Source organism: Ischnura elegans, chromosome 5 (genome assembly GCF_921293095.1).
Source record: "Ischnura elegans chromosome 5, ioIscEleg1.1, whole genome shotgun sequence".
In the NCBI taxonomy this organism is placed as follows: Eukaryota; Metazoa; Arthropoda; class Insecta; order Odonata; family Coenagrionidae; genus Ischnura; species Ischnura elegans.
In genome coordinates, this window is record NC_060250.1 from 56,906,141 (window position 1) to 56,920,052 (window position 13,912).

At 37.5% G+C, this 13,912-nt stretch overlaps 2 protein-coding genes across 3 annotated transcripts in view; one reads left to right on the plus strand and one right to left on the minus strand.

Annotated features, from left to right (window-relative positions):
• LOC124158913 (BTB/POZ domain-containing protein KCTD20) overlaps positions 1-7,617 on the minus strand; it is a 36,669-nt gene extending 29,052 nt beyond the window's left edge. The window contains exons 1-4 of the mRNA XM_046534331.1: positions 7,397-7,617; positions 7,202-7,318; positions 6,768-7,055; positions 4,562-4,779 (exon numbers count right to left, since the gene is read on the minus strand). Coding sequence (XP_046390287.1) covers positions 4,562-4,779; positions 6,768-7,055; positions 7,202-7,318; positions 7,397-7,524 — 751 coding nt within the window. The 5' untranslated portion in view covers positions 7,525-7,617. The remainder of the gene's footprint in view (positions 1-4,561; positions 4,780-6,767; positions 7,056-7,201; positions 7,319-7,396) is intronic.
• A 72-nt stretch (positions 7,618-7,689) lies between these two features.
• LOC124158912 (F-box/WD repeat-containing protein 7) overlaps positions 7,690-13,912 on the plus strand; it is a 30,702-nt gene continuing 24,479 nt past the window's right edge. Inside the window, exons 1-2 of one of the 2 annotated variants that reach the window (XM_046534329.1) lie at positions 7,690-7,783; positions 8,518-9,178. In XM_046534329.1, the coding sequence (XP_046390285.1) occupies positions 8,531-9,178 (648 nt within the window). In that variant the 5' untranslated portion in view covers positions 7,690-7,783; positions 8,518-8,530. Of the gene's footprint in view, positions 7,784-7,929; positions 8,410-8,517; positions 9,179-13,912 lie in introns of those variants that run through there. The other variant, XM_046534330.1, reaches the window with a different exon arrangement.

The window sequence follows — 13,912 nt, forward strand, 5'->3', positions numbered from 1 at the left end:
GATGCATATCTGACAGAATTTAAGTTTTTTAAGCTGTAATTGTTTGACACAAAGGTTTATAGTTACAACAGGGCTACTAATATTCAAAATAGTCCAAACAGTACAATTTCAGTAGAAACAAGCGTAGCGTAAAAGAAATCGGAAATGCTTAAAAGTGAAGAGCGCTGAAGGAGGGGTCGCGGGGAAGGAGCACGCTCCCTCCCCTCTGTATTTCAAGCTACGAGGCTATGAGCGAAAGAGCAAGGGAAGAACAAGTCCAAACTTGCATGTGACGTCGTTGCCTTCAAAGCGAAGGGGCGAAGGCGCAGCAATGTGATATATGCAGTTTGCGTTGCCTGAAGTTTCAAGTCCATCTCGTCTTGTTTGGATGCGCGTATGCAACGCTTGTTTCTTCCGAAATTGTGCTGTTTGGACTATGTTGAATATTAGTAGCCTTGTTTTAAATATAAATCTTTGTGTCAATCAATTAGAGCTAAAAAAACTTAAATTCTGTCAGATATGCATCGGGTTAGATCACTTTCTTTTTTGAACCTCATGCGTGTCATACAATTATTGTCATGCTGTCAGATATACGTCGCGTTAGATCTCATTCTTTTTAGAACATCGTGCGTGTCATACAATTGCTGAAAGATATCGAGATATCTTCGAGCTCAGTAGGTGACTCACCTAGCATTTGGCCTCCAGAAACTGGGAGAATTGAACCTGGTAGACCGAAAAAGGTCAGTTGGTGGGATGGGGTAGGGATGAAACTCGTTTCCATCGTTCCCCTGTAACTTGATATTTTCCTTTTTTCCTGTGGGGTCTCGGAAAGGAAAAAAAACGGCTAAGGCATTTCCTGATGGAGGGCCGAGTGTGGTTCCGTAAAATCTACAACGTGGTTATTATCCTACGGCGCTGAGATTGCCCCGATTATTGTCCATCTCTTGGGAAGGTTCATGCTATGTGCCTGACGTGTTTTGCCTTAAAATTTTTCACGGCTGCAATTCTGTTGTAATACTCCTGCGAGAGCTTTTAAACAAAACTGTTTGTGAGTAGGACTAGCGTCATAGAGCAACGGCGTATGCGAAGAGAGGATCGGAACTACTTCTGCTCCCTTTTATGCCGCTATTACCGCCGCAGTTATCAAAATTTCCTCTTTCAACTAGAATTGAAAGAGGAAATTTCGACGACTGTCGAAATTCCAGGCATACCTCTGCAACATTGCATGATAGGATTAAAAAATTGCCGCAAAATTTTTTTCTCTATAGCTTCGATGCTCAAAATAGGGGTGCGCCTCTTACATACGCTTATACGGTACTTTCAAGCACCATGTTAGTTACAAGCACATACGTTGGGTGTGTTTCTGGCAATTTTCAAGCCTCTAGTTAATTGCAATGGATACATAGATTGAGTTTCTATCACTTTACATTTGAAACTTTAACCATTTTTTTTAGTCAACCAAGTTTTTGAGTGAGTTACATTGCCTACAAAATTGCTATTGCATTAAGAAGCAGTATCTTGGAAAGAATAATGGTATACAATCAGGGTTGCATTCAAATGAAAAGAGGCCCTAGGCTATTCTACACATGAGGCCCTTCCACCTTTCATTTTTAAGTTTGTAAATTACATCATAGATAATAAAAAGCATCATTACAGTGATATATATCAACATGCTAAATGAGACATGTTGTGATAGGTACCAACCTTTATAAAAAAAAATGTGGCCCGGATAATATACTTCGGTTCAATGTATACAATGTTTATATGAATGAACACCCCCTTAGAGCCAAATGAATTGATCTTAATGATACATTTTTATGTTTGTTTATAGTTATATGCAAGAAATTTCTCCTTGTTTTCGGTTCAGTGTTTTAGTATTCAATATTTTTAGAATAGTGCAATTTTAATTTTGCTAACAATTTGAATGTAGGCCTCTCTTATCTTGAGGCCCTAGGCTGAAGCCTTGTTAGCCCATACATGGGCGTACCCAGCGGGGGGCAACTTCCCGCCCCCCCCCCCCCCCTAGAAGCGAAAATAAATTTAGTTCAAAACAAAAGCTATGAACAAAATTTCTTTATGAAGAAAAATGATATTAATATAAGACATGGGACTAAAATAAAAATCATTATTTTTTCAAGCAAATAATTATAAAAACTAATACATTGCTGCCATAATTTCCTTAAAACTTTGGTTTCATTAACCTTTTCTGCGCAAAAAAGTTGCAACTTGAACGACCACAGCTAGTTTTGCCCCCCTCCCTCAGTTTTGATTATGAGTACATATGCCCATGACCCCATAGGAAAATTTGGTCCTTCATACAATAATTTATACCAAGCAACACATTGACTTTTAAGAATATAATAGTACATCATTTTTATTCATCAATAATTAACATATTTTGAATATTGTGTGAAAGTGCAAGTTTCATGGCATCTTTTGGGGTTACTTTGACACATCATTATTAAACGATATTTTCCCAGTCAAAGTGAATTTTGTCTCAGATTTTATTGAAAATGGTTCCATAAACAGTTATTTGGATAGTCATTTGAAATTTATGACTATTTTCTGACCTCTAAATTTGGGATTTACTCAGATCTTAGTTCTTTACATCTGTTAGAAATTACACATTTCCGTCCTCTGAGCTGTAGTATGATGAATATGAAATATGATTTTTTCAGTTATAAAAGTGTTTCCCATTGTATACAGTGATTGCTGAATACTAAAAATGGTGTTAATTAAAACCTCAAGTTTTCCTACTAATAAGTTTAATGAAGATTGCACTATGAGAAATTGTCACCCAATGATGAGGTGAGATTGTCCCATCTTTTAATAAAAGGTGAAACAAATACATGGATGAAAACCCTGCATGGTTAGACCACAATTTCTCTTAAAACACCAGTTTATGTTAAAAAAGTGAAAATTCCTTCTAAAATGACCAAAACCCCAGGCTTTTCACAAATTGGCATTCATTTAAATAAACCTTTAAAATCTTCTTTTGAACAACCAAACTTTCATTACCCTTTAGACAACTTTCATTACCCTTCACCTATCTACAGAGGCTTTAAAGCTCATTCCCCCGTTATCTAACCAATCTTAATTCTACTGAAATTGCTGCTGGGAACTTATATCAACCAGTGACGTAGCTTCTAGGACATCATTTTTGCCTCCTTAAGCTATCCAATGAATAGCAACCGCTTAAGTCCTTGGATTGATGCAGGACTCATATTTGTATGGATACAAAGGAAAATACAGATATTAACTGAAGTTATGGAGAAATTTCTTTCACAAAAACATTGGTAGAGAATGATTCAAAAAAGAATTATTCAATATGAACAAGAATAATATTTTCAAGAAATCTGAAATATATTGCAAAAAAAGTAGATCTATTTTTGAGTAGTTCTATAAATTTTCAAAATACACAATGGTATGCAAATAACTGATGAAGGAATGAAGATTCAGAGTGATGTTAATCTCCAAAATACCAATTTTTAGATGTTTTTGAAGGGTAATGATAGAATCTTTTGAAAAGAGGGTTTTAGCGGTACTCTAAATAACATATGTACTTATGAATGAAAATACTATTTTTATTATCAACTATTTGCATTTTGCATTTGCAACTGTGGTCTAATCAAATATGATTCTTATCCTAGTGGGTTACTTAGACAAAGGATAACATGAATAGTATACAATAGACAAAAAAAAATACCCTCATTACCTAGGAGTGAGAAAGAGTGAAACGGCCAGGTGTGTTGCGGGTTGCATAGTCTTTTCAAAGATTACCTGGGTACCACTTAGGTAGTTGAAAATTCCTAATCCAAGTCCATCTCAGGGACATGGGATTGTGTAACCCTTACCACCACAACAAGGATGTAGCCAAAGGGAATAATATGAAGTCATCCATCATATTATGTACTTTCCAAATTCAAGAACTTTACAATATACCTAAATTTTATGTAATATTAGCTGTCTTAGTCCAAAAGACATAACACAAAAGTGGAGAAAAAACCAAAGGTGATCTATTAATTTTAACCTTAACAACACTGCTGATTATATGAGCCAGCAAAAACTTTCACAAATCCTCATTAGTTATTTAAAAATAGGCACTTAAAGAATGAGTTTAGCAAAAGAACCATTTCTACTCCTACACCTGGATTAATGAATTGATGATCATCCACAGCTTAGAGTAAAATAAAATAACAGTTTGACATTAAGGGAATGCATCATACCAGATTGACCCCTGATCTATTTGAGTCTTTTTCAGTGATACTTTATCCAATTAAAACTTACGCCACCATATTGATATTTTCGGGGAATGCAGATTACACCTGAACATTATTCTTACTCAAATATGAAAAAATTACCTTTGAGAAAAAGCAGAGCCAAAATTTTAAAATTCGAAACATAGACAAATGCTGATTAGAGTCACTCTTTACATCCCAAAAATCACAAGATGTTATATACTTCATAATCGACTAATAAATTACCAAAAAGTACCAGTGAAGCATGAGGGATACATCCTCTGGAGGACAATTAAAAAAAAAAATTTAAACATATATTGTATTATGACAGTAATTCAACTTACGTAAGTTTTGGCACTTGACTGTTTGTGCATCAAATGGTATGAGGAGGTAATCACATGCCTCCCTCAACTCTTGCACAGATACAGCGGGAGGGCACCTTATAACTCCACCCTTGTAATACTCCAAAATGGCACGGAAGACAGTGCCTGATATGCCTTCAGCCACATCATATTCTCCTCTTTCATTGGGATGCACTATTTCTAGACCACTGCTGAACATCCTGTAAATATATAACAGCATAGAATGAGCTACATGCATATGCCTATTGACTCAATACATGACAAAAAACACCAAACATAACATTAAATATTTTTAGGGTGAAGAGGCTAATTTCACAACTAGAAAGTACATTATAAAAATTGAAAATCGAAAAAGAAATATGAAGAAAAACAGAACAATAGGCGGACTACAGTTGAACATTCTCTGGTCTTTATAAAACACTCCAATTAAATTTTAGGATTGTGAACAATTGATTCCTTTCTATGATTTATCAGATGAAAGAGCAGATCAACTAGATCTCGTTAAAGGCATGGTAGACGAGTAACAAGGGTTACTGAAAGCCATTTACATTCACTGTATGAGCTGTTTTTGGTTGCTTCTAGTACTAACACTTCAGGAGTAAAGTGTTAAAGAAGAAGAAATTGTATTAAAGTAAACATAGCAATACAGCACATTTACGCACAGATACCTTCCATGGACAATTTTCAAGCCCATTCCTGTTTTTTAACACACAGATTTGACTATGAGTTCCTTTCAGTCCAAGTTTAAATATTCAATACAACCATTGAAACTTCTTGAATACAAATTTTACTTATCAATATATTTTCATAATACACATAATGACATACAGCATACCCTTGTCTCACTCTTTTTTTTGTTATTGCTTTGGATACCTAGAAGTCTATTAATTTCTCTTATTTTTATTCATCTCAATTACCCTAAAAAATAGCATGAGGCCTTAACAAACAGAATTTAAACAACTAACAATAGTCGATTACACACATCCACGCCCTAGATAGGGTCAACTTATCCAGGGGAGACCCTGTACCCACATCTTTCGATATAATAGGGGAGGACTTATCCCCACCACCACTGATGCCGACTAGTAGATATAAAAGTTTCAAATATGATTATAGCAATTTATGGTGGGTGGTTATCAACACCAAGAGCCCACAAATTTCTCTCCCAAATAAGGGACCATGACTTTCTAACTGAACCAAATCATACCATCAAATTTGTAAGACTTTGTTCTTGCATTACACTTGCTTAGGACGTTAAAAATATTTAAATGTAATGCTGTCTTTATACTTCCCTTGTCCATCCAATTTTGGAGTACAACTCCATCATTTGGTCTCCGTATTTCAAATGCCATGCAGGTGCCATTGAATATGTGCAAAGAAAGTTCCTAAGAACTGCCAACTATTATGCTGACCAACATTTTTTACCCACCCTATACAGAGAATCCCTAAAAATTTTGGACCTACATACTCTATCAGTTAGAAGGCAACTAATGGCAGTGACTGACTGTACAACATGTAAAATAATATTGTCAAATGTTCTCCTTTACTTGCAATATTATTTTTTAATGTTACTTTTACATGAATCAGGAGCACCCCGTTATCCTTTATGACATACTGCCTCAGAAACTATTCCATCAATAGGCCTGTTGATCATATGCTAAAATTATTTAACTCCCTTCATGCAAGTATTGATGACTATTATGATACTCCTCATGTTTTCAGGAGGTATATTGAAGGGCTGATAAATATCTGTAAAAGCATATAAAATGGCAAAGACAGTTGACTTAATTTTTAATTCAGCTTTACATATTTCTTTGTGAAGTGTGTTAATTTATTAACGGTGTATAGAGTAAATTTCGTAAAATGTACAATCAGTTTATATATCGCCAAACATTTGTAAATAATTTGCTACCGAACACTAGCCCGTAGTAAATTATTATCATTTAGAGGAAATGATCGGATGTAAACTGAGATGAAGTCTAGTGTCAAGTAAGTAGGAGAGCTGTCCGACTAGTCGGACCAGTAGCTACATTGAATCTATTCGTGAATGTGTAAGTCGTCTATTTCTGGGACAATACCACAGCTCCAAAACAATAGCTGCCTTAAAAATGCGAAGGAACGAATCAGCTATTTCCTCCCAAACGCAGTTTTCATGGATATATTATTATTTCTACACCCCGCAACTTACCTTCCTAGCATTGTGTTAGGATGCGCAGTGAAGAGAGCAGGATCCACAATAAACCTTGTATTGTCTACCACAAGGGTAATTCTATCGTCATTTAAAACCAATGGGCCTTGCTGCATTGGAACCAGAGCTACAGATGCTGATGCTCCAGATCCTGACGGTCCAGAACAAGCTGCCATATTATTTGAAGATTCTCCTTGAGTTTGGGTTGTTATGGTAGACATAACACCAGCATTCCCATTTCCCAGTTGATTTTTAGCAGGACCACAGCTGTGATTGTGTGACCTACATCTGGAAAAACAAATTAAGTTGGAACTTAATCTTCAAACGCAAAGAGCAAGAATAAAGAGTACTATGGAGCACATATTATTAAATAGGATATTTAAAATTCCTTCCTAATCAAACTGTTCCAAAGGAATGTGTTAGGAATAACCTACCTCATTCTGTTTTTATATCGTCTTCTCCTAACATCATCTGAATCATGACACTCGTCAGTATCACTACTGTCCAGCACATATACCCTATCTTTAGATGCCATTTCTGCCCAATGGAACCTAAAACAACAAATATACCGATAAATAACACACTTAAGCTTTCTTTCCCAACAAGCGTCAGTGATTCACTTCACTTACTGCGATTTCCCAATTAAGTACAGATGACCTTCAAGTTTTCTAAATTTTTTAAATGCTCCTCTCAAACAAGACGATAACCAGTAATAATAAAACTTAACTTCATTCGCATTCCACCGAAAATTTCTCATTCAATGGGAGGAAATGACGGTAGCTGAAATCATAGGGATACCTTCTTTCCTTCTCAATCGAATCTCTTGGATCTTTACGATTTTCTGTTTTCAAGCGCTTTCCTGATAGCAACTTTTTGCTATCGATTCCTCGTAAGCGCTTTAAGTTGTCCTATTCCGAAGCAAGTATGGCTGTCTAATCGTCGAGGACGGGTGTTCCATCGAGTAATGACATCCCTGTAACTCACATTGGCATGCAAATTGTTAATGTGTTCAGCAAGTAATAATATTTTCTTTTGTTTATATACAATACACCACTTTTTCTTGACTGCAACCGCAATCCATGTTTTAAACTTGTATATTTAAATGCAAAGCTTGGGCACGGCTGATGTCAAATTGTTACTGTTGTACTGGAAGTTCTGGTGAAATATGCTTGAATTAATGGCCTATTACATCGGAATAATTATTTCCAGTCATTTATTTTCTCTCCCTTATGTATTGAGTGAAGACTGGCCGTAATTCTTTCGTTGAAGTTAGGTTAATATCCAGTTAAGGTGAAATAACCTTTGTAGTCGTAGATGCAACCTCATTTGTGAAGGCCAATCAGTTATGTGTTGTTTTGGTTGAATTAATGTACCACTAATTGCTTTTAACGTCGTTATTGCTCTCGGTCGATGTAAATTATGGGCGGAGAGATTCATTGGTTCTCACAGGTGCTAGTGTGTTATTTGATGTTATTGGTTTGCTTATGTTTATTAGTTCCTGTTAAGTAGTGATCGATAGATGAAAATTGGATTTTCCCAGTGATCGATTGATAATGTTCAAAATCATGGAAGTTTCACGGTCAGTTAAGCTACCATGCTGTCCTCAAGGTGCATGTTTCACCATCGCGGGAATTTGATTTTGGTGATGCATCTGCTTCTTTTATATTTCTCCCAGAATTATTCTGATATTTGATTAATGTGTATATGCTCACGAAAATTCGACGTGAACTAAATGATAATTCTTCCACAGGTCTTAACGAAATATGTCTGCACCCACTGATTCGTCAACTGACGTGCCACAAAGTGTAACTGGAGGATCAAGTTTAGTTTCGAAAGCTGACTGTGAGGATCGAATTAGTAGCGGATCAGATGTTGCAGTTGAAGATGAAGGGTGTAGTTTTGCAGTGAATGGTGAAGCATGTGCGGATCTTTCGGACGGTTCCATCGCTGAAGTGTCGGAAGGTACCTCTGGCCACTCTGGTGCGGACTCCCAGGATGTGGTAATAGAGAACTGTGAGCCTCAATTACCTTTGGGTTTAAATGGTAAAGTGGACATAGCTGTAAGAATAGGAGAGCCCGAAGGTGACGATCTTGATGAGGAAGATGAAGATGTTGCTTTAGGAAATGAGGTAGATGAGGTTGAAGTCGTCTACGATAGTCTCACCGTTAGTGCGGGAACATCAGTGGCCGAGTCTCATCAAACTGAAGGTAGCAGTACATGTGTTAATGTAGGAAGTCCACTTGCATTCCAACGGACATTAAGTATTGGGGACTTGGATGATCATTTATCGAAGGAGGATGAAGACCAAGGAACTGAAGATGAAGATGCTGTGCCGCCTGAATCCCTTGAGTGTTCGCGAGAGGATGATGATGAATTGGAAGCATCAGGAGTGGAGAACGCGAGGTCATGGGTAAGCTTTTTTAAGCGTTCAATCTTCTTTATTCCTTAATTTGATGTAATGTGCATGCAAATTTACGCCTAAATTGCGCTTAGGGACACGTGGGCCACTATCATGTCACCATGAAGCAATTTGTAAGTATAGCCTATAAAATATGTGGATGCTAAAGTGGGGCAGTGATATTTTGGTGGATCTCGCATTTAATTATTCGCCCAAGACCCCATTCAATGCGTCTTTGGGGATCCTATTATTGAGTCATGAGGCTGATTGAGCTTCGGCGTAACTCGGGAGTACACCTTTTCCATGATAGCGATTAATACTTCGTAATTGAACCCTGGATTTTTCTACGTTAAATTTGTAGTCTCATGTGATGTAAGGTTCCTCAGTCGTAGATTACAACTTCATCCCGCTGAGAAATTTCGTAAATCTACGCATGCCATATTGCATCGAAGTTTCGTTATATTTTTTGTCATGAATACGTTGGTCTGTACACCTGTTTTTGAGGGAAGATGTCTTTTGGCGCCCTTTTCAATCATTGCCATTGTTTTGTGTCTTGTCTTCTCATACCTTGTCCTTTTGAGGCTTTTTTTGTCTAAAGTTTTGCTATATAGAATGTCAGTACCGTTTATACTCATATTTTCTGCCTGCGTTGTAATCGGTATTGGTAAACTCCTACAAGGACAGGCTTATTTAAGAGGAAGGAGGAAATGATATTTGTAAATATATATCGGTGCATTTCTACCAATTTTTTCCAGGGTGAGTTAATATGTGAATGCCTGAACACAAGAATATACTCGAGAATGCTCCATGTAAACACCCAGCTTGTGCAATTCATGAGCAGAAAATAATTGATGTTCTAATTTGGCTCATGCGTTTGTACTTGTTCTTTACCACCCATGAAAATCAGTTATTCATGCGTGGCATTAATTTGCATGTCTTAATGCATCATGTATAGCTCTTGCAAAAGATCGTGTCACTGAGCAGTAAGCAATCCTGAGGGTTGGGCCACAGATCTGTAGAATGCTTGTGAATGGGAGAGGAAAGTTGTTTTGTGTGAAGCGTTAATGACAAACTCTTCGAAATTGCTACCATCACTCCCACGATTGGATGAGGAGTGACTCACCACTACCTGCCTTCTTGGTCCATCTTATCACACGGCCTGAAATTCTTCCCTAGGTATAAGGGTAGGTCTTGGCAATGGATAATTTTCTCACTTGCTAGCCTTGCGTGCGAGTGCTTCATGCCTGGGCCGTCTTCAGGATTTCGGTGTTTCCTTGGGTCCATCGGGTTGTTCTTGTATTTTTTATTACAACAGTCATAACTAAATTTCAACTTTTATCTCACGTAGTTTGGTTCCACTGCCATTCACTCTCTCTCTCTCTCTGTCTCACTTTCTTTGCCTCCCTCCTTTCCATTCCACCCTTCCACAGCTACCTACCCTTCCTTATGCACAGCATTGCACCAAGATCTTTTGTGAGAGCTATAACCAGGCCTTCATATGGCAAGTCCTGGCTTCTCCCTTGCAAACAGAGGGAATTTTTATGGTCCTCTCTCTCTCTTATGAAACTATTAATTTAAATTTCTCTATCATGGGTATGGTAGTGCGTTGGCCGAGTAGGTGTAGCATTTAGCTTTTGATCAATGAGTCCCAGGGGTGAAGTCATCAGACTCCGTATAAAACTCCCCAAATTGGAAAATGTCCCGGTGGAAGGAACTGGCCCTTGTGCCTTAAATGTTTAAATCTCACATGCCAGTGGCTTTCTCTTGGGTGAACTGTACCCACACCAATCCAAACCAACCTTGTGGTTGAGTCACCGAGTGAATGATCCTGGATGGATAGAGTAGAAAAAATTTTAGTAATTATTTCGTTTTAATAAAATTCTAGCTTGCTGTATTGCCAAACCTTGGTTGCTATTTTGTAGCTGGTACTCTGATATACTCTTTGTTTACTCCATATCCAAATTATCCAAATAGGCACTGTTATTTTCAATATGTTGACACCCATGTGTACCATTTGGTGTTAGGGCCAGGTTGGTGAAAACTTGAAGGGTTGTTACATGGCAAGATGCATCCTTGGCTGTTACATCAGCAAGAGCAGACGAGGATGGAAATGAATGTACTGGAGTAAGGAAATTGAAGTCAAACTCTAGGGAAAAAGCCAGGTAGCGAAAGGAGTTATCTAGGTAATTCACATCCATTCACACGTTGGGCTGTTAGTGTTTTCTTTCAGGCTCCATAGCGAGGTTTTTTTTCTCTCTTTAGGCTCATATTCTTAGTTGACCCTACATATCCTTCCCTACATAACAAGAGGCCTCTACATTAGTTTCTCAGTCGACCCTACATAAGTGGTGGGAGGTGATTCCGTCATCAAGTTCTCTGGGATGATGAAGATGATGGCGCAGTGCCAATTTTCCACTCCGGTTGTGTAATGGGACCTAACTATGAAACTTAGAAAAGATGTCCGATAATTTTCAGGCATATTGTTAGGACAACTGATAAAGGTAAATTAACAATCGGTGTTGTCTGCCAGGTCGTGTCGGTACATTAATTATTGCTACAAATGCTCTCATGTGGAGCCAAAAGTAGAACCAATTTGTCTTTAACTTACTTCAAAAGCAGTCTGTAAAAGATAGTTATAAGTATGGGGCAGATATGATCATTGACGTGGGAACTTACATCATCAAGGTTCATCATTCGATTTTACCTTCCGTAGTTGAGTTTATTATGTGGCAAATGGTGGCATGAAAATACGTTTTCTATGGTTACATGTGAAAGAAGTATTGGTTTCTCAAAAGCATACAAAGTGCCAAACATAAAAAATATTAATATATGTATATTTGCAGAAACAGGGTGTACGTATACCACTATATTGTACTTATTACTTCAGCCAATTTTATTATTTCACTTGATGGGTGTGATGTGGTAATATTATTGCCTATCTGCTGTATTTCTGTACATTTGGAAGTGGTTTGTGTGAGCTCGTCTCCCTTAATATGCATTATAATGAAGGTCCTTTAAGCAAAGTGATCGGCAGACAAAATTTGGTCGAAAAAAATGTTTTTGTAGGGCTGATTCAGGTACCCTACATTAAATAGGTGCTGTTTAATTCCAAAAACGGCCATATGGAGGGATTGTTATGGCTTATGTAGGGCGAGATTGGTTAATGCAGGGGCTGATGATGCATCAAGGGTCTTTGGCCCTAGAGGGTCAACTAAGAATACGGTCCTTAGATTCATATTTGCACTTACTGTTTACGTCTCATACTTGGCTCGTACTCGTCTCGTACTTGGCTCCGTAGCGGAATTGGTTAATCATATGCACGGCAGTTAAGGTGAGGTTCTGGAAGGGTTCGAATCTGAACTTATCGTACCTTTTTTTGTTTTGTGTAAGATGGATTCTTCAAGACAATCAATGCAGTTAACTCAATAAAAATTTAATACAGTTTTTTAATTGACTATATTAGAAAAATTATGGCCTAAGCTATGTTAACACATTAATTTCTCCAAAGATTTCATTCACTGAGAGGAAAGAAGCAGGGGAAGTGGTATAGGTTGTTTCTTCATGTCCTATTGGCTTATTACTGTTAAATCTCCGTTGAGTTAAATTCCTACTCATAGTTCTTACAATTCTCATCTAATAATAATAATGTTTATTCTACTTATTCATAAATTGCAAAATACATGTACACAACAAATAAAGCAGTAAAGTATGATATAGGTACCCTTTAGGTATACCTGAATAGGGGTTACCGCGTCTTAAAGCTGCGGCTGGTGATTAATTATAAGTATTAACCAGATACATTGGTTGTTGAAATCATTTTGATTAACTTAGAGTGAGAAAAATTCTTGTAATTGGATTGATAATCAAAGTTTTCTAACTGCTAGTACTTGGTCAAGAAAAAATGTGGGAAGTTACGTGATTAAAAGCACCATTTTCCTTTCAGTGTGCGTGCCAACCACAATTATTACCTGTAAGAACCAGATGGAAATAATTTGGTGTATGAACTCTTTGGTCCTAAATAATTTTTTGACCATTAGTACTTATGTATGTTTGGCCTATGTCATCCATTTCGTCAACATGTAAATCATTTTTAAGTAATTATTATGAAATATTTATATTTGGTTAGCCTATGGTTTCGCCTTCTGATTTCACTCCTTTCTCTGTTCATTTTATCTTTGTGGGTGAGATGGTGTGACTAAAGCAACTTGGGGTGAGGGGAGGGAAAGTTTCTCGACACGTGACTTTTCCTTTGCCAATCAGCAAATAGCAGGGGTGGCCTCAGTCACTTGCTCTCAGACCTCGGTTGAGTTTACATAGTGAATCTGCTTGTGGAGCAGTGTTGCCAAACCTCCCGCGTTCTCCTTGTATGTATTTAGGTATGCCTTTCACCAACGGTGCCTTATTTAGCGTGATAGCTGGCATTGTCATGGGCTTCTGTGGAAAGACTATCCATAATAACTTCCAAATGCGTAGTTATACTGTCCCGGCGCTGGGGCCAAAATATCTGTGGCCACCCATGACTCGCACGTTTTCAGTGACAAAGTAGGGCGGCTATGTACATTTGGCAACGTTAAGTTCGCTCCTCCTCTCTTCCTCGGTGCTACCCCTGCCCCATTAACGAAACCTTCCGATTGTGTCTGGGCTCTCACGAAAGCTCACCTGCAAGCAAGAAGTGAATAGATTATAGCAACCTAAGATGATGCTGAAATTACACATTATTTTTGGGCCAATTTCATATTTTTTCAG